This window comes from Sander lucioperca, unplaced genomic scaffold, assembly GCF_008315115.2.
Source record: "Sander lucioperca isolate FBNREF2018 unplaced genomic scaffold, SLUC_FBN_1.2 Unpl_4, whole genome shotgun sequence".
NCBI classification, from domain to species: domain Eukaryota; kingdom Metazoa; phylum Chordata; class Actinopteri; order Perciformes; family Percidae; genus Sander; species Sander lucioperca.
In genome coordinates, this window is record NW_023396376.1 from 27,501 (window position 1) to 55,172 (window position 27,672).

The following is a 27,672-nucleotide window of genomic DNA, read 5'->3' on the forward strand; positions in this document are numbered from 1 at the left end:
ATTCAGAGATCCATTCATCATAGTTCTGTTAACACATGCTCACTGTCATGTTACGTGTTGGAGAGGAGAGTAAAGTTCTCACATTAACCGGTTTAATAAACCACTCAGACAGAGTCATAAATGACATGATCATTATCAGGCCTATTAGATGTGATGCAATGTCTGCAAAAATGTAATGACCGCACGGTTTGTACAGGATTAGGGCACCACTGAACACCTTATATTGATTATGGTATTATTAATGGTGATACGTCGCTTTAAATGTTGCTGCCGCAAGGACTTGTGGGACGGCATTATCTCCTTCCTTTCACAAAGGACGGTCCAGTGTATCCTATACTAAAGGAGGTAACAAAGGAAGCATTGAAGCACCTTTCCTTATCACTCAGACAATTCCAACGGTTCTTATCATGGCAGCCACTGAACTATTTCTGGGTCATTTCACTCTGTTAGGAACCTTCCTAAGCCCAGCTCTGTGTCCTGGACTTTACAGGAAGTCTGTCTCTAACCTTTGTCTCCTGTTTCTTGTGTTTCAGTGTCATCTGGAGGTAAACCAGTCATTCTAGTGCTGATGCATCACACCAGAGACCCCGACTATTCAACCAGTGTCAGAAAATGGTCTGAAACCTTTCAGAACGTCGTGTTGGATGTTCACGTTCTCTTCCACGAGACTCAGCCGGGATCACTGCTCTGTTCAAGAAATGACCGGGCCGTCAAACTAATACAAGAAGAGTTAAAGAAACGTAGTAAAGATCAGGCCGTCAAACTAATACAGGAAGAGTTAAAGAAACATAGAAGGTGGTGGTGGTCGTTGAGGTGGTGGTGGTCGTTGAGGTGGTGGTGGTCGTTGAGGTGGTGGTGGTCGTTGGTGGTTGGTGGTGGTTGTTGGTGGTTGAGGTGGTGGTGGTTGAGGTAATGATCTTTGTTCTAGTTTTAGTGGCTTAATTGGTAAATTTGAAGCATCAAGCAACAGAACAGCCCTTATTAATTATTGAAGCCAGAGAAGAAAAGTATTTTTAATTTCCTCCTGAAATAGTTAAAAATATAATCAATGATCATAGATGTCAAATGTTGTTCATGAATATTCTGCTGTATAAAACTTTATCTAAGAGGTTCAGCAGTTTGTAAAACTCATTCAGTTTTGGTGTTTAACAGAGAAACAGGTTCATGTGTCTGTAGTTCTGAAGAAAAGATATATAAATAAATGCTTTAAATGTTTAAAATATCAGCTTTATAACAGGTCATATCAATGTGATTTCTCAATCAATCAATGAATGTGTGATTGCAGCAGTAGTCCCGTGGTAGTGCCGTGGCGTCAGATAAGGGGGGTGAAGGATCTTATTTCCATTAGGAGCTGCAGTAGCTGCTCACCAACAACCAGCAGGTGGAACATGTGAGCAGACCAGATGTAGTCGACCTGTCAGCAGACTGAGGAACAGAGGAACGGTGGGAAAGTATCTGGAAACAAGTCAAGACACTGTTTAACTGTCTCCCAGGCCTGTACAGTAAACCTACACATTAAAGAGTCTTAATTCATAATGGACATGTGTTTGTGTTATGATCATACTCTATAAAGGAAGGGGATGGACATGGCTTCTGAGTCTGGAATGTAATCCAATGCTGAAACCTCTTTCTAATGCCCAGCAGAGGGCAACGCCACAGGTACCAAAAGCATAGCTTTATCAATGCTAACCATGGCTGTGAACATAAGAACAGCTGTCAACTTCTTTTGGGGAGGTGTCTGTGTTTAGTCTCAGAACTTTGACCCTCTCAATGTGTGTTTTCACTTCATCAAAGTTCATTGGAACATTTTGGTTGGTAATTCCTGTCCTACAGTAAACATTCACAGTAAACTCCATGCAAAGTGCATGTCATAACATTAATATTTTGGTAACAAGTGTGACATGAGCCTTATTACCAATACTTCAGCTGCATGGAAAGCTCTATAAGTGAAAGTTATTAATCCTAGACTGGTATTTATTGATAAAATATCCGACCACTTCCAGCACCAGAACGTTCATCCTGCATAGTGTGGTGGGAATGCTAATACATAGAGATCTGAAATACATCTTTGAAGTACTTATTCTTTGCTAAAAGCAGGTTCAGTTGATCAGGAGAGTCTTAGAGAATGAACAAAGAGTTTAGGCAGAGCAGAGGGAGGGGGGGGGGTCTGAACCAAGGAGACCTACCATTCTACTGTGAAACATTTGGGCTGAAGGCAGAAACTGAGAAATGTTAAAGCAATAGAAAAACCAACCTGTAATTTACCATTAATCTCTGCTTATACATTATGCTATATGACTAAATATTAATAGAACTAGTGATGGAAAAGTGTTCTCCTGCCAGTCTGAATTTAATCTAACAAGTTTAGTTTACCAAACTTCAATTGTTAAAATCTTAAAATCTGTACTCAGGTTACAGATGGGTGAAGCTATCTCTCTGGTAACCATGGTAACAAACAATACAATTATAATTAATATTTACTAATTATTAGTAATGCTGTAAATGAACATTTTATTGTTACACACATATCATTCATATACTATATTAGTTATCAAGTAATGATTAAAACATGTTTGTTAAACCATCTATAAACATGACATCGATAGATGGACCAGATGTTCCTAACACGTTGTCAATGGTTACTAGTTGGTTTGTAAACCGTCTATAAAGATTACTTTACTTGGCACACTTAAATCTTTTTTTAGTTGTCCAAAAAATGATTTGTGCGCTGATGATATAGTCTGGTCAGCAAACTGAACCCTTTTGTAAAGAAAGTTATTGTCATGGCAACGATGTAGCTCAGATGACCACAGTGGGAGACGAGAACAAAGAGATTACTAAAACAAAGTTAATACAAAAACCTGGATATGGCAACTTTATATTAAAATTAATTAATGATACATATATATATATATATATATATATATATATATATATATATATATATATATATATATATATATATGTATATACGGTAATCATTTGACCATTCATGGTGCATGTTTGAGCCTCAGATTGCTCCTTTCCAGAGGAACTCCATCTGCACATCCCCCTGGAGAACCAGGGACTCTTGGGAAAGGAAACTATCTGCCATGGCTATTTGAGTCAGGTCCCAACATTTCAGTAAAAATGAAAAACTTACCTAAAGACTTGAAACCTTGTCGGTATCAAAGACAGTGTTATGTAAAATGTGTGACCCAAGTTTGGCAGTCCTGGGTCCATTGAAAGGACAGCACAACTCAAGTTTAGCCTTCCCTAACAGTGGGACTTTTGGCAGGCTTTTGAATGGGGGGGTTGGTTCTTCCCAAGTTCCCTAGACCCAAACTGCAAGACCCTTCTCAGTTGTCCTTCCTGAACTGGGAGTACCAGGGGGGTGGCTGGGATGTATTAGGGGGCCTCAGATTGCTAATTCCCAGAGTAAGTCCATGTGCACACCCCCCGTGGAGAACCAGGAAGTCTTGAAGGTGTTTGTGCTCCTTTAGTCCTGTAGAACCATCTTGGTTTCGACCTGCTAGCATCTAGCGTGTGTCAAGGTCTTGTCCTGGCCAAGATATGACCTGGTCCATGCCAAGGAAAACAGGGTCCGGACATTTGGGAAGAATGCTGCTGTTTAATTACATTTTTGTCCACAAAAATCCAACATGAATGTCAGTCAAGATCTTTTAGAAAAATGTCTGTTCAAAATTCCTCTAAAACAGGCTCTGAGGATTGACGCTGCCAACACTGCATCAACATTTTTCCTGAGCATGATAGCACTCTGGTTTTTGGTTGTTGTCCCACCCGAGTGGGGCGGGGCCATATTGGTTTGGACCTGCTAGCACCTAGCATGCCAGCACGGGGAGAGGGACACGTGTCATTCAAAATGAAGTGACCTTTTTGTAAGGGTAAATGAATGGGAATTATTTCCATATGACATATTTCAGAAAATTGTGCAGAATGCTGGTAAGGTGCACCAAACTGGTTATCTCAGGCTAGAATTAGGGTCTAGAGCGTGGGCTCCGTAGACCCTCACCCTATATACTTTCAGGAAGGTTCCTCAGGATAGAACCAAGTCAGCATCATAGAGCAGCATCTTCTATGCAACATACTTGAAATGTATGTCAATATTTGCATGGCAAGTCCTTTTTCCTAATGTTAAGTGGTTGGGGTTTTGCTGTTTGGGCACATTGTTGACATTGGGGAACATGTGGTTTTTTTTACCAGGCCAAGATATAAGCAGGTCCACCTGAAAAATATCAGTTTCTTCACCACCAGCAACATCCCTGGTTATGACTCCATGTACACATTCCTCCTGGAGAACCAGGTTCACCTGGGAAGGTGTTTACAGTTTCAATGACCTTTGAGATGACTGGTAGGATGCTGATAGGTGACTAACTACTAACCTGTAAACTGTACGTAAGTTGCGAGAGACAGTATATGAGTATATATATATATATATATATATATATATATATAATTTATTTTGTTAAATAAGATAATGTTATTATGGAGAAGGAAATTAGTAAATCCTGAGTTAGTGCAGCCGTGTAAGAGGCTGACGTGTGTGTGTTCTGTGATTTCAGGAAGACAGAAATAAAAAAAATGTTAATGAAAATAATAACACCTGCACACTGACTGCAAGCCACAGAATTTATTCATCACAAACATGCAAACATGCAATTACATGTATGTGTTGGCCACTAGGATCAGATCCCAGCTGTCTTATAGAGACAACAGTCTTCATCAAATACAGACATTAACTGTCAAAGAGACCTGCCAACAGATTAGAACTGGACATCCCAGACTCACTGCTTTCTGTAACATATTTTTACATTTTGTAAATGAAGTCGTCTCCAAGGTTGATCATTTGTCTCAGTGCATTCAGGATCAGAGTGTCGACATCATCATTGATGTCGGTTTCATCACTGTAGTTCTTCACAGGAAAGATGTAGTTCTCTGGGACTCCCACTGCTGCGCTGAAGTCTTTCACCTGAGTGGTAAACAATGGGACTTATGTGGGTTTCTGTGCTCATATACTGAACATATTTGGACTACAGAGTTAAAACACATCAGGTTATATTTATGTACGAACTCACCTTTTGCTTCAGGTGCTGGCTCTTGTACACATTCTTCAGATCCTTTTTAGTTTCAGGACAGGCTGAATCAATGTTGGTGCCTATTGCCATTTGGGGAATCCCTGCAGACAGAAACACACTCAGTATTTTAGTTTTTTCAGGAAGTTTCTGTTCATTAAATCCAACAAACAACTATAAAAAACTATAAACATGTCTGAACAAGCTCTCAGTAAAAATGCAAACTTACGTCAGGAAAAAGCTTAAATCTGAAACCTGAACATTATTTGAGTTTTTTAGTCCTGATCTTTGTATTATGGGCTGTATCAAACTGTGATAAATTATTGAGTATGGACTCAGTGTTAAAGTGCTGAACTCCCGTTTGAGTGTTGGAGTCTGACCACTGACTTGAGATCAAGTTAACCTGCTTACCCAGCTCACTGGCTGCCTCTCTGATGTCTGCCATCTTCTTCAGAACTGAGTCTGGGATTTCTGCTGAGTTAGCAGAAAGCACACAAACCAGAACATGAACTTGGTCGTCTGCAGAGGGACGGGGGTTGTAGCCTGGGTCATCATCAGACAGTGGAGAGGAAGGGTTGAACTGGAAAACACAATTCTGACATCCTGCAAAGACATTCAAGCAGAAACTCTCCATAAACTCACAAGTTCAATGGATGCAAGAACTGTGAATGTGAAATCAAAGAAGTCTCCTATGTTAACATGGAAGCTGTTAAGATGGGTTGGATTGAAATAGCTTTTGATTTCAGTAAATATGACCTCCTAATGCTGCAAATTAAGCAAATGACCATTTTCAGATCTTTACAACCTATAAAATGCTTTGAAACTCTGTTGTGCATAATAATTTGGAACAGTGCATTTTCAGTTTTTTACTTTTAAATATTTAAAAAAAAATCCTGTTTTCATTGGGTGGTTTGTTCAATGTAATTCGACTTATACCCCAACGGTTGGTGACTTGGAAATTATACTGACTGTCATTTGCATTGACTATTTAGGAAAATCAGTGAAAAATATCATTTGCATAATAATTTGGAACAGTGTACTTTTTTGTTTTACTAAAGCAGTATATGAAATCAGATGTATTACCTACCACCATTTAGTTGTTTTGTGTTATTTAAGATATTTATAAAATATCTGATGATGCCAGACGTAGTTATTCCACTCATTTTACCTGTTTCAGCCACCAGGGGGGCAGCTCCCCCTGTCCCCAGCAAACTCATGGGTCAGACCCATCTGGTAGAGGGGGCCGAGACTAAGAGCTACATGGAAAAATATGCACCAAACAAGCCACTTTGAAATGTTGCTGTTTCATGAATACTAAAGTTGGGTGAGACGGAACAACTTTGATGTAAAGTGTGTTTCCTTCAGACTGCTTCTGGACTCTTGGCATTACTTTTCAAGGCTCAGGGTAAAACCACTTAGTTAGGGTTAGGGAGACACGCGGGACAACAACAGGATAGGAAATGACCCCTGGTTGGCTGAAAGTCTACCGTTGTCTCTTCATTCTCCATCATTCCACAGCACCACGGTGGAGCTGCTGCTCTGCCTGCTGTGTCCTGTACTCAGTGGTGGAATGTAACAAAGTACAAATACTTTGTTACTGTACTTAAGTACATTTTTTCATGTATCTTAAAACGTCAGAAAACTTAAAAGATGTTTTGTCTGGATCAGATTCAGTTCATCAAACATTTTAAGTTTCAACTCTGTAAAACGGCACCAAACTCCATGGAAGAATCAGTGGATTTAGTTTTCTCTGTTTCCCTGTAGGGTACCGAGACCCGGTGCCTAAACCACCGGTATCTACCGGACAGAATAGCAACTCAGATTTCTGGGCCTCATTTCAATGCCTCTTAGGCTACGTTTAGACAGAAACAATGACGACGCAAAAGTGGCGTTGTGTTATCACTTTTTATTCCGCGTTTAGACGAGCGTTTTGGGGGGAAACCTGCGTGGATGTGGTGATGCAAAAGTGTGTGAAATGAGATGTAGTATGCACTCCAGGCGGCTAGGTGGCACTGCCACACAACACCACCAAGGCCACGCGCCTGCGTAGAACCTTCCTTCTACTTCTCTCTCTAGTACCAAACCAACACATGGTGAAGAGAACAACAACAGCTGATTTTAGTCTGGTAGACGAGGAGGGGGAGTTATTGCTCCAAACAACCTGAGATTACAAAGCCATGAAGACACAGCAGGGCGAGGACTGGACGGGAGCCTTTTCCCATCCGGTGGTTATTGTTAGAAAATGTAAAAGCACACAACGTGTTCGTTTGATTCCTGAGGACGAAGGAGAAGGCTAGGGTCCAATTGAAAGTTAAGCAAAAGGTTTAATAAACAACATGGTGAAAACAACATGACAAAATCAAATGTTACACTGCCAGCAGTGGACTGCCAAACATGCCTCCCCTTCCAGAGACACATTCAAACAGTCCTTAACCATTGTGAAGTTTCCAAATGTATCCTAAGGAGCTGAGGGTGGTTCCTCAAATTACATCCCTCCGTATTGGTCAGATGTCTTCAAAGGAAAAGGTGTTCCTACTCCATGTGTCTCGTGGCCACACCCGGCCACAGGATCTCACCAAGTCACTGTCAGTTGTTTCCAAACTACAGGAATACTCATTCTTTGTCTGGCCCAACAGGGGATGGCTCTCAAAGTTGATTAAACAATAGGTCTTCTAGAGCTTCTACCTTTATGCTAAATAACAGACGTGACTTATTCAGTTCTTTAGAAGCTAGGGTTGGGGTGAGGCAGTCGAATGCTGATTAAGTTTAATCAGCATTGAAACAATCATTTTCAGCTCAGTTTCAGTGTCACTCAGTCTCACAGCAGTTTACATTAAATAAGTTACATTTTTGACCTAAAAGTATATTGCTCTAAAACATCACCAATGTTTTAACTTTTTTTATACTTCAACATTATTTAGACGTTTAACAGCAATTTACTGTTGGAATAAGTTGTTAAAAGTTATTAATAAGTCATTTAATGTTGTCCGTATGGTCGTTGTTTAATGACGTATCTATGTAGTGAATGACTTTAGAAACGGGCCAAACTAACCAACCCTGCTCACCTGTTTTCATCAGAAATCATCAATAAATCAATAATACCTCAGATATTAAAATCAGGAATGTGTTCTGATCCTCAACAGCACCGTGAAATCAAACACATTCAGTTCATTAAAGAAAACCATGAGAAGGCTGCGTACTGTTAACGATACCAGTACTAGGACAGTATTAGTACCGTTAACGGTACCACTACTAGGACAGTATTAGTACCGTTAACGGTACCAGTACTAGGACAGTATTAGTACCGTTAACGGTACCAGTACTAGGACAGTATTAGTACCGTTAACGGTACCAGTACTAGGACAGCATTAGTACCGTTAACGGTACCAGTACTAGGACAGTATTGATACTGTTAACAGTACTAATACTGTCCTAGTATTAACGGTACTAATACTGTCCTAGTACTGGTATCGTTAACAGTACTAATACTGTCCTAGTACTGGTACCGTAGTAGTATATACATAGCAGTAATGCGCGTGCACGTGTATACCTGGCAGTAATGCGCGTGCACGTGTATACCTGGCAGTAATGCGCGTGCACGTGTGTTTTAGTGGCACGCGCCTGTCTTTCTAGCGTTCTGATTGGTCGAATCTCCGTGCACGTCTTCCTCTAGCGGCCAATTCTGGGTAGTGCATCCTTACGTTACCGGCTCGGCTGTGTCTCTAGCGGCCGATGCAGGGAGCGCACCTCGCGGTCGTAATGACGTCATCGCATCCTTACGTTCGCGGAGCGAGTGTGTCTCTAGCGGCCGATTCTGGGTAGCGCATCCTTACGTTACCGGCTAGTCCATGACTCTAGTGGCCGATGCAGGGAGCGCAGGGAGCGCATCTCGCGGTCGTAATGACGTTGCTGCAGCCTTACGTTCGCACTGCGGGGGGGGGGTGTCTCTAGCGGCCGATTCTGTGGGCGAGTCTCGCGAGTCTCGCCGGTCAAACCTGTGGATAGCCGTTGACCAATTTCTTTGCGGTTGAGACTGGGCACACACCTCCTGGTCTGCTAGCTAGCTTGTTACCTCGTTTTTTTCCCTCCTAACAAAGGTTTCCGGATATTTTGCTTTTTAATTCATTCATTCTGATTGAAAGAAAAAGAGACGGCATTTTTCCAGCAATGCGCATTACAACGTTTTAATAGCGACCTTTTACCTGCTATCTTATTCACTTTTCTATCCTCCGTTTTTAGCTAGTCTGTTAGTCAGCTTCGTTACCACGTTTTTTCCCTAACAAAGCCCTTTGGAGATATTGCTTTTTAATTGTTTGTTTGAAAGAAAAAGAGACTGCATTTTTTCATCAACATCTACATCTACAAGGGGTAAGTCTTTTTTTTTTTTTTTTTAAAACCATAGCTTCTGTTTAAGCATATTGTAAGGTATTTAATGCATTTTGTAAGATATTTAATGCATTCAGTCATTTATGAATTTAAAAAAAGGCTGTTGGAGGTTGTCCCTTATGACGCTAGTAAAAAGGTGTTAAAATAAAAAACGGTCGTTAGATCTTTTAAAAAATGGGGTTTTGCTATTGGTGACTTGTAAATACGCCCTGCAGGGGTGTGTCTTGTAGGGGTTAAACCTCGTGTTTCAAGGTGCACGGCTCACTTTTTTAACAAAGCATTTTAGCTAGCCTACTAGCTAGCTTTTTACCTCGTTTTTCACAGCCTTCCTCAACAAAGCCCTTTGGAGTTTTTTGCTTTTTAATTATTTTTGTTTGAAAGAAAGAAAGAGAGAGACTTCGTTTTTTGCAGCTATGCATACATGTGGTAAGTACCTTTTAAAAAGCATATCTTCTGTTTAAGCATATTGTAAGATATTTAAAGCATTCAGTCATTCATGAATTAAAACGATTTTGGGACATATATTTTATCTAGCTTGCGTCATTAGGTACTGTGTCTAGACAATCCCCCGGGGGACAAAGGATCCGGTCGAAGGATCGCAATCTTAAGCATAAGAAGAGAGCTGTTGAGGTGAGTTGAAAAGAAAAACAGTAAAATAGTGTGTTGTATTTTTAAAAAGGCTTTTCTGATAATGTAATGTAATGTTTAGGTTGAAAAGACAACCCCAGAAGGCTTCCCGCCCAAAAGGCCACGCCTTACCTTTGTTCAACCCTCGCCTTCCCTGAACGCGGTATCTAATGGTTCTGCCGCTGACGCCGAGGTAAGAAAACCCTTGTATCCAACCGACTATATTTACTATTTTAAAATATTTTGATATAATGTATACATTGTTAAAACGGATTGTCCTTTTGTTTCAGCAACTAAAGGCGGTCTCAGACCTAGTGGCTTTGCATTTGGCATCTGAGGAGGGGGATTTCACACCTAGAGCCCCAGAGTCATACACCCCCCGGAGTGCCTCTATTGAGAGTGAACAAAGGGCTACGCCATTACAAAGGACACCGTTTGAGGTTTGTGTTTTGTTTGATGTGTGTGTGTGTGTTTGGGTGTGTGTGTGTGTGTGTGTGTGTGTGTGTGTTTGGTTTTGATGTGTGTGTGTGTGTGTGTGTGCCTTTTATTTAACCAAAATGTTTGTTATTCCCCCTAGACAAAACCTGCCGTAGAACCCCAAGAAGGACCTGAAGCCCCTGTCCTGCCAGAGACAGCTCTTGCATCCCATCAACCCCATCAGCAAGCTGTAGGAGAACGCTCTGAAGCCCCTGACCTACCAGAGACATTGCTTACATTGCACCAACCCAATCAGGAAGCTGTGGGAGAACGCTCCGAATATAATGTAGGTGCTTTACATTGTTCTGATGATGATAATGACTATATAGCAGACACACCAGCCCTACATACACAATTAGTTTCATTCAAGCCCACAGTAACTGTGTCAGATAACAGCCGTAGCATTGGTGACACATCAGTAACTATTCCTGTAAATATACGAGACGATCCATTCGCTGGTAATCAATCCGATCATGGTTATATTACTAACACTCTTTTGGAACCCCGTGTTCCCCTTGGGGTTTCTGAGCATACCACCTTGTTTCAGGATGAAGAACTTTTTGAGTATTGTGCCAACACAACATTCCGTCAAACTGCGTCAGAAACCCGTTCTAAACAAATAGAATCCAAACTAAACGAATTACAAAAAAGTAACGATGATCTTGTGAATAAAGTAGCTGCCCTACAAGCCTCTAATACACTATTGATTGACATGGTCACAGATTTTGGAACAAAGCTATCTGAACAGACCGACTCTCTCAATACACTGATTGCCCCTCTGTTATCAGGCCTTAAAAAGACAATAAAAAAGAAAATGAAAAAGACCAAGGGAAAAAAGCATTAAATCAGTCTATAGTTTGCGCTATATAAAAATAAAATAAATTTAAAAAAGAAAGCGGCATATTATTTGCAAAATGGCTCCACCGTCCAAAAAAAAAAAGAAATCTGAACCGATAGGTGAGTGTGACGTTAGTAGTGGTAGTAGTAGTAGTGGCAGTAGTGATGACGAGCTAGACTGGCCTTGTGAGGATGATTACAGAAGAGCAGCACACAATCATCAGGAACTTTTACGATTGCGTGAGAAACAGACAAAAATATTCGAAGCGTGGGTTCGCTCTATTTCTAGTGATAGTGATAGTGATAGTGACAGCGACAGCGATAGTGAGAGCGACAGCGGTACAATAACACAAGAACCAGATAGGCTTGTCACAACTGCGTTGTCAAATAATGGTCCTTCAAATGTATATCCCTGCAATAGACCTTCAGAATGTTTTGCGAGTGTCCAACCATCAAACCGTTCTTGTGCAGATGTTCAAATCAGTCCTCAGCCATCCACCAGTACTCACAGACCCCCGTCGCTACCTTCAGAATGTTCTGCGAGTGTCCGACCGTCAAATCGTCCTTGCGCAGATGCTCAAAGCAGTCCTCAACCGTCCACCAGTACTCACAGACCCCCGTCGTTACCTTCAGAAAATCCTCAGAGGGGTGTACAGCATGGGGAGGGGCGTGTTTCTAAGGTAACGTCTGAAATAGCATCCAGACAGATGCCCATTTTTAATGCTGCTGAATTTCATCAACATGTCGACCTTCGAAATATTGATTTGACAGATATTGGTAGTGTGCCTGCCAGGGTGTATAGTACCCTAACAGGTTTAATAGAGGGGGCTTTGGACAATGTAACACAGGATAGTGTTTTAAATGTTGAGTTAAGGGGTCCGGCCGTAGACGTCCCTATTCAAACGATGTTGAACTCAAGTGATGGCTATAACACAGATACATTTCTGGAGCAAGTCTCTCAAGCTATGCAAAGTAACGATAATTCACTGACCGATGACGCGTTAGAATTAATTGTGACAATAGCTCGTAATATGTCGGGTGGGAATCCTGGGCGCCGTCAAAAACTAGGAAGCGTTGGTTACGATGAAATATTGTCGGTAAAAGGCAATGCTTTATACAATCCCAAGAATAACGAAGGCAATGACAATCTCTGCTTTGCTCTCTGTCCGGCCCATTATGTCAACAGCAGCTTGTCACCAAGCGAAAAGATAAATTATGCGAAACAACTACACGGGGAATTGGGATTTGAAAATACACATAAGGTTTCGTTCTCTGATGTTGACAGATTTCAGAAACATTTGAAAATGAAAATTGTAATATTCCATCATGGCGCCGGTTGTAAAAAACCACAGATTTTCAAAACGCACGACGAACCAAACGTGAAAACAGCATGGCTGTATTTGCATGATGAGCATTATTATCTCATTGTAAATAAAACGTCTTTTTTCGGTGCTTCATACGTCTGCGATGGTTGTTACAAGACCTACGAGAATCCCTTGGAGCACAGGTGCAGTTTGCTTTGTAATGTGTGTTACTCCGCTTGTATACCCAATCAAACTATTAAATACCCAGACTGTAAGCGCATATGCAAATCTCAACAGTGCTTCGAAAACCATAAAAAACCCGATATGAAACACCGTATCATACCCTGCGACCGAATCAAATACTGTGAGGACTGTCACATGACATACCGGACGGCTAAAAAACCACACGTCTGTAGAATCCCAAAATGTCTGCATTGTAGAGTGCCTTTAGGCGCCACAACTCATGAGTGCTTTATCCAACCCCTCAAACGCAAAGAAATTAGTGACAAGTATCTCTTTTACGATTTCGAGACACGATATCATGACGGGAGGCATGAAGCTAATTTTGTATGCGTTATGGATATGGAAGGCAGGAAAAACTGCTACGAAACGTCAAACTGCGTAGCATTATTCATTCAGAACTACAGACAGCCAAAATACAAAGGTTATACTTTTATAGCCCACAATGCCTCAGGTTTTGACAGTTACATAGTTTTAGAGTATCTGGTGAGCCAGAAACTCTGTCCAACTATTACTATGCGTGGTTCTAGGGTGCTACTGATGAACGATTCTACTTATGATCAGCGATGGATAGACTCATTCAGTTTTATTCCTATGGCTCTATCTAAAACACCGGCAGCCATGGGGTTCTCAGATCTGCTCAAGGGTTTTTTTACCCCCATGCCTTCAACACACGAGAGAATGAGAATTATATAGGGCCACATCCCCCACCAGCTCTATATGGTTATGAAGCTATGACTGACGAGTCTAAGAAAACGTTCATGGATTGGTATGTTACGGTCAGTGATACCCCGTTTGACTTTCGAAAAGAGCTGAGCACCTATTGTGTTAATGATGTGACGGTTTTGCTTAAAGCATGCAAAATATACAGAGAGGCCTTCCATGAATGCACTGGCCTAGATCCGTTTGCATATGCGACATTGGCCTCCTCCTGTATGGGAGTATTTAAGACCCTGTTCATTCCCAAAGATGCTGTTGCTCTGACATACGAGGGTGCTTACATTAGGCAAAACAAAACGTGTTCAGACATTTCAATACAGTGGTTAGAATATGTTGCACACAGAGGGGCCCTTGACATACAGCACGCTCTGAACAGAGGTGAAAAGTCATTTGGCCCATTCTTTGTAGATGGCTATTGTGAAGCCACAAACACCTGTTATGAATTTAACGGATGCTTCTTTCACGGCTGTGATAAGTGCTATGCTCAAGCAGAAATCAACCCTCTCACCAAAAAAAAAAACACAGGGTGAGCTGCGCATAGAGTTCCATAACAGAGTGACTGCTCTAAAAAATGTGTATGGGCTAACGGTTGTTGTGATGTGGGAATGTGATTGGCGGAAGGCTGTGGCCAATAACCCAGACGTTAAGGAGTTTGTGTTAACATATGAAAAGCCTGCGCGTCTCAACCCCCGAGAAGCCCTCTTTGGAGGCCGAACAAATGCTATGAAGCTGTACCACAAGGTAGAAAATGATGAAAAAATCAGATACTATGATTTTACAAGTCTGTACCCAACTGTTCAGGCCAAACGAGATTATCCAATAGGTCACCCCCAAATAATACACAAGGATTTTGACGACATAAACACATATTTTGGTATTGTGAAATGTACGGTTGTGCCCCCCAGAGGGTTGTATCACCCCGTACTCCCCTATCACTGTAACGGTAAACTGATGTTTCCTTTATGTGCCGTGTGTGCCGTTCAGATGAATCAGACAACACATTGTGAGCATAGCGACCAAGAGCGACAGTTGTCGGGCGTGTGGGTGTCGTTTGAATTACAAAAAGCCGTACAGAAAGGGTACAGGATTGTTTCCATTGTTGAGATTTGGCATTTTCCAGAAAAAACGGACCAGCTTTTTAAAGGCTATGTGAAGACATTTCTTAAACGCAAGCAGGAGGCTTCGGGTTATCCAGGTCATATCAAAACGGAAGACGAAAAAAAAAGTACATAGATGACTATTATGTACACGAGGGCATACATCTTGATCCTGCCAAGATATGTGTCAACAAGGCAGTCAGAAACACAAATAAGTTGCTTTTGAACAGCCTCTGGGGGGAATTTGCCATGCGTTCCAACATGACGACGGCTGAACTCATAACAGAACCCGCCCGCTTCACACAGCTCATGTTCAGCGACACTTTTGATGTTCGGCAGTTCTCATTTATCTCACCCGATGTAGCGATTGTACAGTGGCGATACACAGATGGTCAAGTATCCAGAGTAAAAGATGTGAATGTTTTTATAGGAGCTATGACCACGGCCTACGCACGCATGGAGCTATATGATTTGTTGGATAAGCTGCAGGAGCGTATTTTATACTGTGACACTGACAGCATTGTCTTCACAAGCAGAGACGGTGAGTGGATCCCTCCTCTAGGCCCTTACCTCGGGGATCTCACTGATGAACTTAACAGCGAACAACTCTGTGGGGCTCCTACAGAGGACTATATAACAGAGTTTGTGTCGGGGGGTCCTAAATGCTATGCTTATAGGACTTTGCAAGGCCGTACACAGGTTAAATGCAAGGGTGTGACCCTTAATGCCGCAAACGCCAAAGTGGTTACACATGATTCTTTAATCGGTCTTGTTCAATCCTTTGTGACCAATCAGCAACCTCGTAATCAGCTGACCACAAATGCATTCACAATAAAACGCAACAACAAACGGTTTCATCTCAAAAACGACACACTGACACGGAAAGTACAAGTTGTTTACAACAAACGCCGCGTTCTCCCCGACTATACAACTGTCCCTTATGGCTACTAGTGATAACAATAGGCATGTTGCAGGATTTGATGGTAGACTGCAACACCCTTTCAGCGTCGTTATTAGTGGACCTTCTAATTGTGGAAAAACATATTTTGTCAAAGACATTATTGAAAACAGGGCCTCTGTTATTTCACAAAAAATAGATAATATTGTATACATCTATTCATGCTGGCAGTCCGTATATGATAAAATGCTTAAAACAGTGAATATAAATTTTGTGGAAGGACTCCCAGAATCGTTTTGCGACGAAACATTACTGCCTCCCGCTAAGAATAATTTGCTCATTATAGATGATTTAATGAATCAAGCCTGTGATAATTTGGAAGTTCAAAAAATGTTCACGCAGTATGTCCATCACAGAAATATTAGCTGTGTATACTTGGTACAGAATCTTTTTATTCAAGGTAAAGCAAGTCGTACAATCAGTTTGAACACAAATTATATGATTCTTTTCAAAAATGCTAGAGATCAGCATCAGATAAGCTTACTGGCACGACAAATGTTTCCCGGAAATACTAAATACTTTTTAGAAGCTTTTAACGATGCCACTAGTTCAGCATACGGCTATCTGTTGATAGATTATAAATCCACAACCCCTGATATTTTAAGACTCAGAACCGCTCTGATATCCCCGCAGCAGGTTGTATACATTCCAAGAAAGAAAAAGGTGTAATAATGTCAAAACGAATGGAACGAAATTTTACAATGTTAGACATGCTACATAAGGCATCGCCCAGAGCCAGAGGTGTCATTGTGAGCAACGCTAGTCCAGACTTTATTAATGCGCTGTGTGAAATTGCTTTGAACGTGTTAAGAGGTAACATACCACTGTCTAATATTCAGTACAATCTGTTAAAGAAGAAGAAGAAGGTTATTAGACTGATAGCTGATAAAAAAATCAAACATTTAAAAAAAAAAAAGACAATCAATCAAACAGGAGGCTTCCTACTGCCTCTACTGGGGGCTGCAATCCCATTCATAGCAAGTCTTATCAACAGGAATTGAAATGGAGCACACTCAGAAAATGTTTTTGGTTCCTCAAAATCAGTTAGAGGCATTACAGCAGCCTCAAACATCTGACTCCTCAAATGTATCGCTGCGACAGTCTGTACAAAGTGAATTGGATCGAGCTATGAGTGATATATTGAAACAGCCTGACATCGATGTATATGAAAAAGCTAAACAATATTCAAGTATTCTGCAGAGATACCTAGCCATGGTGAAACAGGGCGAACGTGAGAAAAGTGTGATTACATTATCAATGCCCCAAGTTGATTCAACGGATGATTCAAAAGATGATTCAAAAGATCAAGAAGAAGATATGTTAAAGACAGAAGTGTTGAAACATATGCCTACAAGAAACAAAAGAAATGCGGAATACATAATGGCTTCGTTAGCCCGTCACAATGACCAGATATCATGGACCAGTCAAGGGGAAATAGTAGTTGAAAATAAGAGTGTGTCGGGCACCCATCTTTATGACCTACTGAAAAGTGTCACAACCCATAATAATGTTTCAGAACGTTCAAGACCAAAAGGATGGACCCTATTTTTAAAAACGCTAGCTAACTTAAATGTACCGCTATCCGTAATCCCGAACACAATGGTACGTCGTTCTATTGAGGCATTTAAAACAGGGGCACAGGCTGAAACTAATACACAAACACCACGGACTGATTTACGCTCCCCTCACACTCCTAGAGCAATAAGGATAGCCCCTACATTTACACATAGCACACCTTCGGCTTTACAACCAACTAGTACTCCTAGACCCTATAGTATTACATCACCCATTACTACGACTCGTTGGGCTAGTTTTTAATCTATTTTTATATTTTCTATTATTATTACACTCATTTTATATTTTCCTTTTTTAACATATTCTTTATTATTTTTTTCTATTGAGGGTATTTTCTTTATTCAAGGATGTGAAAAGACAGTGCTGAATGTAACCTGTAGCATTAAATGAAAGTGTTTACATTTTTTAACATATTTTGTTATTATTTTTTCTATTGTGGGGTATTTTCTTTATTCAAGGATGTGAAAAGATGGTGCTGAATGTAACCTGTAGCATTAAATGAATGTGTTTACATTTTTTAACATATTTGTTTTATTATTATTTTTTCTATTGAGGGGTATTTTCTTTATTCAAGTATGTGTATGTAACCTGTAGCATTAAATGAATGTGTTTACATTTAACATATTTTTTTATTATTTTTTCTATTGAGGGTATTTTCTTTATTCAAGGATGTGTATGTAACCTGTAGCATTAAATGTATGTGTTTTAATTTTATGTGAATGCATTTTTTCTGTATTCTCTAAAAAATAAAAACAAATAAGACATTGTAAGATTAATATATTCCGCATTCTTTATTGAAAAAAAAAACATCATTACACAATACTTTTTACCTATAGGTAGCGCATGAACATTGTACACATTTAAATTTCTGATCATGACACACATTAGGATGTATTCTGCTAACAAAATGACTAACCATAGTGTCGTTGCATACAAGATTAGGACCATACATGTTCAATACTTTTGTATAAGGAATTTCTTTCTGAATATGACATAAAAAGAAAATGCAGTGTTGACCACAGGTTGTAGAATAATTATTTTGCACTTGGATTGCTGAATGGTACATCTTCACACAGTTTTTTAAGAGGAAATGGGTGATTTCTTGAGGAAAAAAGCTAGGAGGATGGCCAAAGCTATCAAAGAACAAACCATGCTTGTTCTTGGTAATGTAAATACCCAGCCAGTGTTCACCAGGCATGTTACTGGGTTGTGTGTTTACAACTAACATAGCAGGTAATTTACAAATGACGTTTTTTGGGAGGTGATCACAAGGCAATACTCCTAAGAAATTAGTGTCTCTAGTCATTCTTTTTCTAAGCACACTAGTGAGTTCTATTGTATTCATCTTTAGTAGTGGTCCAATAGAACTTGCCTTCGGTTTGATATTTCGATTACAGAATCAAAAACAGAATAGCAGATAAGGGTCACCGTACGTGGAAGTGGGTTTCTGAAGCGTACTTCCAACCGAACGTTACCATTCTTAATCAGTGAAACATTTCCTGACCCACCGCCATCAGGTTCCAAATTGAAACAAAAGAGTGTATATCCAGCTCCGAAATCGGATCGTGTTATGGCCAGCGAACGGTCTTTTAAATGGCGCCCTGTTGATTCCACCATCTGATAATATTCACGCACATACTGACCTCTTTGAAAAAGAGGCTGAAAAGGGCGGGGTGGGTGAGGCTGTCCATCTGCATAAAGACTGATGAACTCTGTATTATAGTTTCCAAAATTAAACGGATTATGGGTATATGATCCTGTATATGCTTCATTATCTACAAAAGCTATGACTACGAATTTAGGTATCTGTCCTATGAATAGGTTTTCTTGGTTGCAAACACGTGTGCCTGTAGATCCGGCTACCAGATGATCCGGATTGTTGTCCAAATGCGTAGAAAGACATTGCTGGAAAAATGCCGTCTCTTTTTCTTTCAAACAGAAAGAAAAAGCAAAATCTCCAAAGGGCTTTGTTGAGGGGAAAAAACTTGGTAACAAAGCTAGCTAGCAGACTAGCTAAAAAACGGAGGATAAAAAAGTGATCAGACCGCCTTGAAACAAGGGTTTTTAAACACCACAAACCACACCCTGTAGGGCGTATTTACAAGTCACCAATAGCAGGACCCCTCGTAACAGCTAGCCATTGGTCTATCAGATGTTTTTGTATGTAAATGATGATATGCAATACCCGGAATCGGCCGCTAGAGACACGGTCGCTGTGCTGACGTAAGGACGCGCTAACGTCATTACGTCCGCGAGATGCGCTACCCAGAATCGGCCGCTAGAGACACGGTCGCTGTGCTGACGTAAGGACGCGCTAACGTCATTACGTCCGCGAGATGCACTACCCAGAATCGGACGCTAGAGACACGTTCGCTGTGCTGACGTAAGGACGCAATAACGTCATTACGTCCGCGAGATGCACTACCCAGAATCGGCCGCTAGAGACACGACAGCGCCACTAACGTAAGGACGCGATGACGTCATTACGTCAACGCGCACGCGAGACGTGCACGGAGGTTCGACCAATCAAAACGCTAGAAACACACGTGCACGCGCATTGCTGCCGGGTATTCACGTGCACGCGCATACCTGTGTACTATATACTACTCTGCGTACTGTAGAATCAGTGACTTTATATGTATGTAATAGTTACTGTAGATCTTCCTGAGTAATAAACTAATATCCATCAGAGATTTAGATTCTGACTTTGATGCTGACTGGATGAACGAGGAGGTGAAACAGAGAAACTAGAAGCAGTCTATTATTATATTTAGTCTGAAGAAGATACTCAGTATGTATTAATACTTCTACTGAAACAACATATACACATTCAGTTCATCAATCAGCACAGCACCATTTACTGAGAGAGGAGAAACAGGCTCACCCTGACTGCTCTGTTCCTCAGCCATCCTGGAGCTGCTGTAGGTCTGCAGCAAAGAGAAGGAAGAGAAGGAAGAGTCTCTTTATATTACAGACCCTCCCTGATTCATGGACAAGATGACTTACAGGAAATCTTCCTTAGAAACCGTTGCATTGAGGATAGGGTTATTGTTCATACATGGCATTCCTTTGGAGTTTTAAATACAAGGCATCAATACTATAAAATGTGAATGTATCAAATATTACTATGAAATAAAATACATATAATGTAAAAATAAAATGTTTGGAACATAAAGGGTGGATGAATTTCAGCATTATAATATGGTAATTAACAATGTTAAATTCCAAGACGTTTTATGTAATTTGGAAGGTATTACGCTGATAGTAGTCCATAATACTGTGAAAACATCAACATATATTACCCCATTATTATCATGTTATTACAATATTAATATACCTATACTACCATTACCCAGATATACATATGGTTAACATCTAACCATTACCTAGTTATTACATTGGTTATTACTTATTACATCTGTTACCTTCTTATCACCTTATGACCCCAGTATTACATCTTATTACTGTGATGTATTACCCAGTTATTACTTTGTAATTACATGTTATTACCTATATATTACCTCTTTAGTGACACATTGTTACCCCACTATTACCATCCTATTATCATATTGTAATGTAAAGTGCTGTCATAGTCAGTGAAGTCGTCTCCAAAGTCGATCATTTGTCTCAGTGCACTCAGGATCAGAGAGTCGACATCATCATTGATGTTGATTTCATCACTGTAGTTCTTCACAGGGAAGATGCAGTTCACTGGGATTCCCACTGCAGCACTGAAGTCATTCACCTGAGTGGTAAACAATGAGAGTTATTGTGTTTTCTCTGCTCATATACTGAAAATATTTGGACTACAGAGTTAAAACTTTAGTGCGTAACTTTTTGATATTATTGAACGTCTGTTACATTCAAGCCATTGTTAAATGAGTTGATACAAACTAAATAAAGCTGCAAGCAGCATTGAACGGGCCCTCGCTCCTCCATACGCGTCGGGGTTACTGGTGAATACGACTTCATGCATTCATGCATTTGCGCAGATGTCAGACACAGCGCGCATGGTGGAGTGTGTGGCGTTGGAAAGGTGCATGTAAATGTTGTACAAAGCATAGGGGGCAGGGCCAACATTTACCAATGAAGAAGAAACTCTCTGCTGAGTTTAATGACACCTCACACAAGACGCTACCTTAAATGGGTCAGCAGTTATGAAAGGGGGCGTGGTCTGCATGAGTACATGAGCGTGGTTAAAGTATAGGGGAGGGGGGGCTCAATATCACATGGAGACCACACATTATAAGTTTCTTGTCAATTTTGGTCTGTAGGTGTCCTCAGGCCTGGACCCTTGTCAATCGTGACAAATTTCAGGCAGATACGACAACGTACACTCAAGTTACAACAACTTCTTTGTTCATCAATAAATGCTCAAAAAGGCCGCCACGCCACGCCCACACCGTCAGACGAAATGTTTTGCTTTTAATGCCTTCACATCGTTGAAGTCTTTAAATGATACAGACAGAATTTGAAGTCAATCTGATGAAATCTCTAGGAGGAGTTCGTTAAAGTATAGCACCTACTTCCTGTTGCCACTAGGTGGCGCTATGACTTTAAGTAAACATCAGCCTGTAGATGTCCACAGAGTTAGAGTCTTATGAGTCATGAAACGTTTGGGCCAGATTGAACAATGTACACTCGAGTTACACCCACTTCCTGTTTTGAAGGCGAAACGCACAAAATGGCCGCCCCGCCACGGCCACGCCCTATGACGAAAAGTTTTTCTTTTAACAACTTTTCATCTTTAACGTCTTAAGATGGCACAGACCAAATTTGAAGTTGATCGGATAAAATCTCTAGGAGGAGTTCATTAAAGTACGACATGTGGAAATGGCCAAAATCGCACTAATTTCGAACTTTGAAATCAAAATGGCGGACTTCCTGTTGGGTTTAGGGTATGGCTGCAATGATGTTTTATGTACACCTTGACATGTTACATATGTCTACCAACCGCGACAGGTTTATGCACATACACACAAACACACACGCACACACACACGCACACACACACGCACACACACACACACACACACACACACACACACACACACACACACACACAAATTTAGGTTGTCCATGGTTATCAACAAGTAGAACTACTCTTTATGCTTTTCAATAAGTTATTTATTTAAATCTATTATTATTCTAGTTCTCATGGCTGTGCTGTGTTGTGTATTTATTTTGCGTGACTGTTTCTTCCTTTCATTCTCCCTCAGTTGTTTTCTTATATCAGCTGTTTATTGCCGTTGTTCGGCTGGCTGCCTCTTTGTCAATTTTGTTGATGTTGTTTTTAGGGGTCCAAGCCCGAGTCTGTAAGAACGGGCAATAGCAAAGCTAAGCCGTTCATACAGCAGGGGCCTGTTTCACAAAACCAAGATAAGGGATTAAGCCGGGATTTATCAGTTATCCTGGATGATTTAAGCCTTGACTCGGTTTCACGAAAGTGGAGGCACATAAATCACCATGGAGATTTATTCTGTGCAGCTAGCCTGCTCCCGACCAGGCTAACAGCCAGACTAACAGCTAGCCTGCTCCCAACCAGGCTAACAGCCAGGCTAACAGCTAGCCTGCTCCCGACCAGGCTAACAGCCAGGCTAACAGCTAGCCTGCTCCCAACCAGGCTAACAGCCAGGCTAACAGCTAGCCTGCTCCCGACCAGGTTAACAGCCAGGCTAACAGCTAGCCTGCTCCCGACCAGGCTAACAGCCAGACTAACAGCTAGCCTGCTCCCAACCAGGCTAACAGCCAGGCTAACAGCTAGCCTGCTCCCGACCAGGCTAACAGCCAGGCTAACAGCTAGCCTGCTCCCGAACAGGCTAACAGCCAGGCTAACAGCTAGCCTGCTCCCGAACAGGCTAACAGCCAGGCTAACAGCTAGCCTGCTCCCGACCAGGCTAACAGCCAGGCTAACAGCTAGCCTGCTCCCGACCAGGCTACCAGTCAGGATTTATTAATCCTGGAGCCTTTTCTGATCACCCAGCAGTGGTTTTACCCTATTGTTATCAGCCTGGATTAAAATACAACAGGTACATAATGCTGTTCCTTTAAGTACTGTTATTATTTAAAGTTGTGACCATAATTGTTTTTATAATTATTCATGTGACAGTCATCGTTACAGTTATATTGCTGTATGCAGACTGCTGTTCATATTGTTGTTAGAAGTTTGATGAATATATTATGTCAGTTGTTGAGATAATTAGAAAAAGCTGATAACATTTCAAATGTGTTTTAAATGAAGTCTGTTACTAAGGGCAACACATACAATGCTGTACATTTCTATAGTTGACCAATGCACCTCGAATTATTTTAGTTGATTCATTTTTTTTTTAATTCTTTAAACAATAAGGATCATGTTTGTTCCTCTTCCATGTGCATGGTATTTGGCATTCTTAGCACACAAATTATGTTGTCCAGTAAACTGGGACTATAATTTGGGAGGATTGTACAATTTTAATAACATATCCTAATTGTACAATCCTCCCAAATTATAGTCTTAGTTCACTGGACCAGTAACTATCTAGTGATGGAGGCTACTGTACATTCATGTAACAACAGGGAGAGGACACCTCAATGGTTTTTGACCTTATATTTAGCTGGGGGGGAAATAACTGATGAATATACTCTGTTACATTCATGTTTACAGTGTGCATAGGATTATCACTTAATTATCTTTATAGTTTCTAGACTTTAGAGTCACATTTCTTCAGTGTCTTTATTTTCTATGTCCATATATACAAGGGAGCAAGGCATATAATATGTAGAGAAGGAAACTCATCCTCTATAAAAAATTTAAAAAAACACGAGAAAACGCGTGGCAGATAATAGCGGACCGACTGAATGATAGTCTAAAATATACATTTATGAACTACTGCTCTTAACTGAAACCATTCAATGAGTCACTGTCATCTGCAAAAACCAACAGTTGTACACTTTGCATTAAAAGTGAGCAGTGGAAGTTAATATGACTTAGGAAATGTATATTTTAGCCCATGAGAGAGAGGGAGGAACAGAGTGAAAGATATTTATGCATCATATTCTAGTGTTGTAGAAAACTGATCTTCATGGTAAATTTCCTGAGTAACATTATCTTCTGCTCACTTTTAAGGCAAAGAGTACAACTGTTAATTTGTTAAATGATTAGTAGCCTGATCCTTGAATGGTATGATTGTGACGGCTCCAGTTCAGAGCAGTGGTCAGTTAATGTCTAGGTAATATTTTTAGTCTGCTAACACATTCAGTCGCTCCGTGATCGTCTGCTACGCTTTCTCTCTCTGTTTCATTACAGCGACCGTGTTTCTTTTCTTTTTCTACAAATAATGTGTTTCACGTCATCATACTTCCACAAGAAGCTGCTGCTCACTCTGTAGAAAGTATGAACAATGATTATTCTCCATTTTGGCGTCAGGAAATCTGTGATTGACCTCGCGGTCTTTTGAGGAAAGCCGTGGACGCTCATCTATCTGAATTACTTCAGCCTGACTCAACCTAGTCTCTCCTCCTCAGCCTGACTCAACCTAGTCTCTCCTCCTCAGCCTGACTAGACCTAGTCTCTCCTCCTCAGTCTGACCTAGTCTCTCCTCCTCAGCCTGACCTAGTCTCTCCTCCTCAGCCTGACTAGACCTAGTCTCTCCTCCTCAGTCTGACCTAGTCTCTCCTCCTCAGCTCAACCTAGTCTCTCCTCCTCAGCCTGACTAGACCTAGTCTCTCCTCCTCAGCCTAACCTAGTCTCTCCTCCTCAGCCTGGCTCAACCTAGTCTCTCCTCCTCAGCCTGACCTAGTCTCTCCTCCTCAGCCTGACTCCACCTAGTCTCTCCTCCTCAGCCTGACCTAGTCTCTCCTCCTCAGCCTGACCTAGTCTCTCCTCCTCAGCCTGACCTAGTCTCTCCTCCTCAGCCTGACTCCACCTAGTCTCTCCTCCTCAGCCTGACCTAGTCTCTCCTCCTCAGCCTAACCTAGTCTCTCCTCCTCAGCCTGACCTAGTCTCTCCTCCTCAGTCTGACCTAGTCTCTCCTCCTCAGCCTGACCTAGTCTCTCTTCCTCAGCCTGGCTCAACCTAGTCTCTCCTCCTCAGCCTAACCTGGTCTCTCCTCCTGAGCCTGGCTCAACCTAGTCTCTCCTCCTCAGCCTGACCTAGTCTCTCCTCCTCAGCCTGACTCCACCTAGTCTCTCCTCCTCAGCCTGACCTAGTCTCTCCTCCTCAGCCTGACCTAGTCTCTCCTCCTCAGCCTGACCTAGTCTCTCCTCCTCAGCCTGTCCTAGTCTCTCCTCCTCAGCCTGACCTAGTCTCTCCTCCTCAGCCTAACCTAGTCTCTCCTCCTCAGCCTGACTCCACCTAGTCTCTCCTCCTCAGCCTGACCTAGTCTCTCCTCCTCAGCCTGACCTAGTCTCTCCTCCTCAGCCTGACCTAGTCTCTCCTCCTCAGCCTAACCTAGTCTCTCCTCCTCAGCCTGACTCCACCTAGTCTCTCCTCCTCAGCCTAACCTAGTCTCTCCTCCTCAGCCTGGCTCCACCTAGTCTCTCCTCCTCAGCCTGACCTAGTCTCTCCTCCTCAGCCTGACTCCATCTAGTCTCTCCTCCTCAGCCTGACTCCACCTAGTCTCTCCTCAGTCTGACCTAGTCTCTCCTCCTCAGCCTGACCTAGTCTCTCCTCCTCAGCCTGACCTAGTCTCTCCTCCTCAGCCTGGCTCAACCTAGTCTCTCCTCCTCAGCCTGGCTCAACCTAGTCTCTCCTCCTCAGCCTGACTCCACCTAGTCTCTCCTCCTCAGCCTGACCTGGTCTCTCCTCCTCAGCCTGACCTAGTCTCTCCTCCTCAGCCTGACCTGGTCTCTCCTCCTCAGCCTGACCTAGTCTCTCCTCCTCAGCCTGACCTGGTCTCTCCTCCTCAGCCTGACCTAGTCTCTCCTCCTCAGCCTGGCTCAACCTAGTCTCTCCTCCTCAGCCTAACCTGGTCTCTCCTCCTCAGCCTGACCTAGTCTCTCCTCCTCAGCCTGGCTCAACCTAGTCTCTCCTCCTCAGCCTGACCTAGTCTCTCCTCCTCAGCCTGGCTCAACCTAGTCTCTCCTCCTCAGCCTGGCCTAGTCTCTCCTCCTCAGTCTGACCTAGTCTCTCCTCCTCAGCCTAACCTAGTCTCTCCTCCTCAGCCTGACTCCACCTAGTCTCTCCTCCTCAGCCTAACCTAGTCTCTCCTCCTCAGCCTGGCTCCACCTAGTCTCTCCTCCTCAGCCTGACCTAGTCTCTCCTCCTCAGCCTGACTCCATCTAGTCTCTCCTCCTCAGCCTGACTCCACCTAGTCTCTCCTCAGTCTGACCTAGTCTCTCCTCCTCAGCCTGACCTAGTCTCTCCTCCTCAGCCTGACCTAGTCTCTCCTCCTCAGCCTGGCTCAACCTAGTCTCTCCTCCTCAGCCTGGCTCAACCTAGTCTCTCCTCCTCAGCCTGACTCCACCTAGTCTCTCCTCCTCAGCCTGACCTGGTCTCTCCTCCTCAGCCTGACCTAGTCTCTCCTCCTCAGCCTGACCTGGTCTCTCCTCCTCAGCCTGACCTAGTCTCTCCTCCTCAGCCTGACCTGGTCTCTCCTCCTCAGCCTGACCTAGTCTCTCCTCCTCAGCCTGGCTCAACCTAGTCTCTCCTCCTCAGCCTAACCTGGTCTCTCCTCCTCAGCCTGACCTAGTCTCTCCTCCTCAGCCTGGCTCAACCTAGTCTCTCCTCCTCAGCCTGACCTAGTCTCTCCTCCTCAGCCTGGCTCAACCTAGTCTCTCCTCCTCAGCCTGGCCTAGTCTCTCCTCCTCAGCCTGACCTAGTCTCTCCTCCTCAGCCTGACCTGGTCTCTCCTCCTCAGCCTGACCTAGTCTCTCCTCCTCAGCCTGGCTCAACCTAGTCTCTCCTCCTCAGCCTGACCTAGTCTCTCCTCCTCAGCCTGACCTAGTCTCTCCTCCTCAGCCTAACCTGGTCTCTCCTCCTCAGCCTAACCTAGTCTCTCCTCCTCAGCCTAACCTAGTCTCTCCTCCTCAGCCTGACCTAGTCTCTCCTCCTCAGCCTAACCTAGTCTCTCCTCCTCAGCCTGACCTAGTCTCTCCTCCTCAGCCTGACCTAGTCTCTCCTCCTCAGCCTGACCTAGTCTCTCCTCCTCAGCCTGTCTCCACCTAGTCTCTCCTCCTCAGCCTGACCTAGTCTCTCCTCCTCAGCCTGACTCCACCTAGTCTCTCCTCCTCAGCCTGACCTAGTCTCTCCTCCTCAGCCTGACTCCACCTAGTCTCTCCTCCTCAGCCTGACCTAGTCTCTTCTCCTCAGCCTGACCTAGTCTCTCCTCCTCAGCCTGACTTGGCCTTCGTGAAACACACCAAGCCAGGATGCGCAGATTAGACTAGGTCAAGCCTCG

General features: G+C 42.5%; 2 protein-coding genes across 2 annotated transcripts in view; one reads left to right on the plus strand and one right to left on the minus strand.

Annotated features, from left to right (window-relative positions):
• LOC116057953 overlaps positions 1 to 1,539 on the plus strand; it is a 7,755-nt gene extending 6,216 nt beyond the window's left edge. Inside the window, exons 4-5 of the mRNA XM_035998877.1 lie at positions 534 to 740; positions 1,116 to 1,539. Of these exons, the coding sequence (XP_035854770.1) occupies positions 534 to 740; positions 1,116 to 1,201 (293 nt within the window). The 3' untranslated portion in view covers positions 1,202 to 1,539. The remainder of the gene's footprint in view (positions 1 to 533; positions 741 to 1,115) is intronic.
• A 3,076-nt stretch (positions 1,540 to 4,615) lies between these two features.
• Positions 4,616 to 27,672, minus strand: part of LOC118494561 (interferon-induced protein 44-like) — an 83,168-nt gene continuing 60,111 nt past the window's right edge. Inside the window, exons 6-8 of the mRNA XM_035998878.1 lie at positions 5,484 to 5,652; positions 5,076 to 5,176; positions 4,616 to 4,969 (exon numbers count right to left, since the gene is read on the minus strand). Of these exons, the coding sequence (XP_035854771.1) occupies positions 4,808 to 4,969; positions 5,076 to 5,176; positions 5,484 to 5,652 (432 nt within the window). The 3' untranslated portion in view covers positions 4,616 to 4,807. The remainder of the gene's footprint in view (positions 4,970 to 5,075; positions 5,177 to 5,483; positions 5,653 to 27,672) is intronic.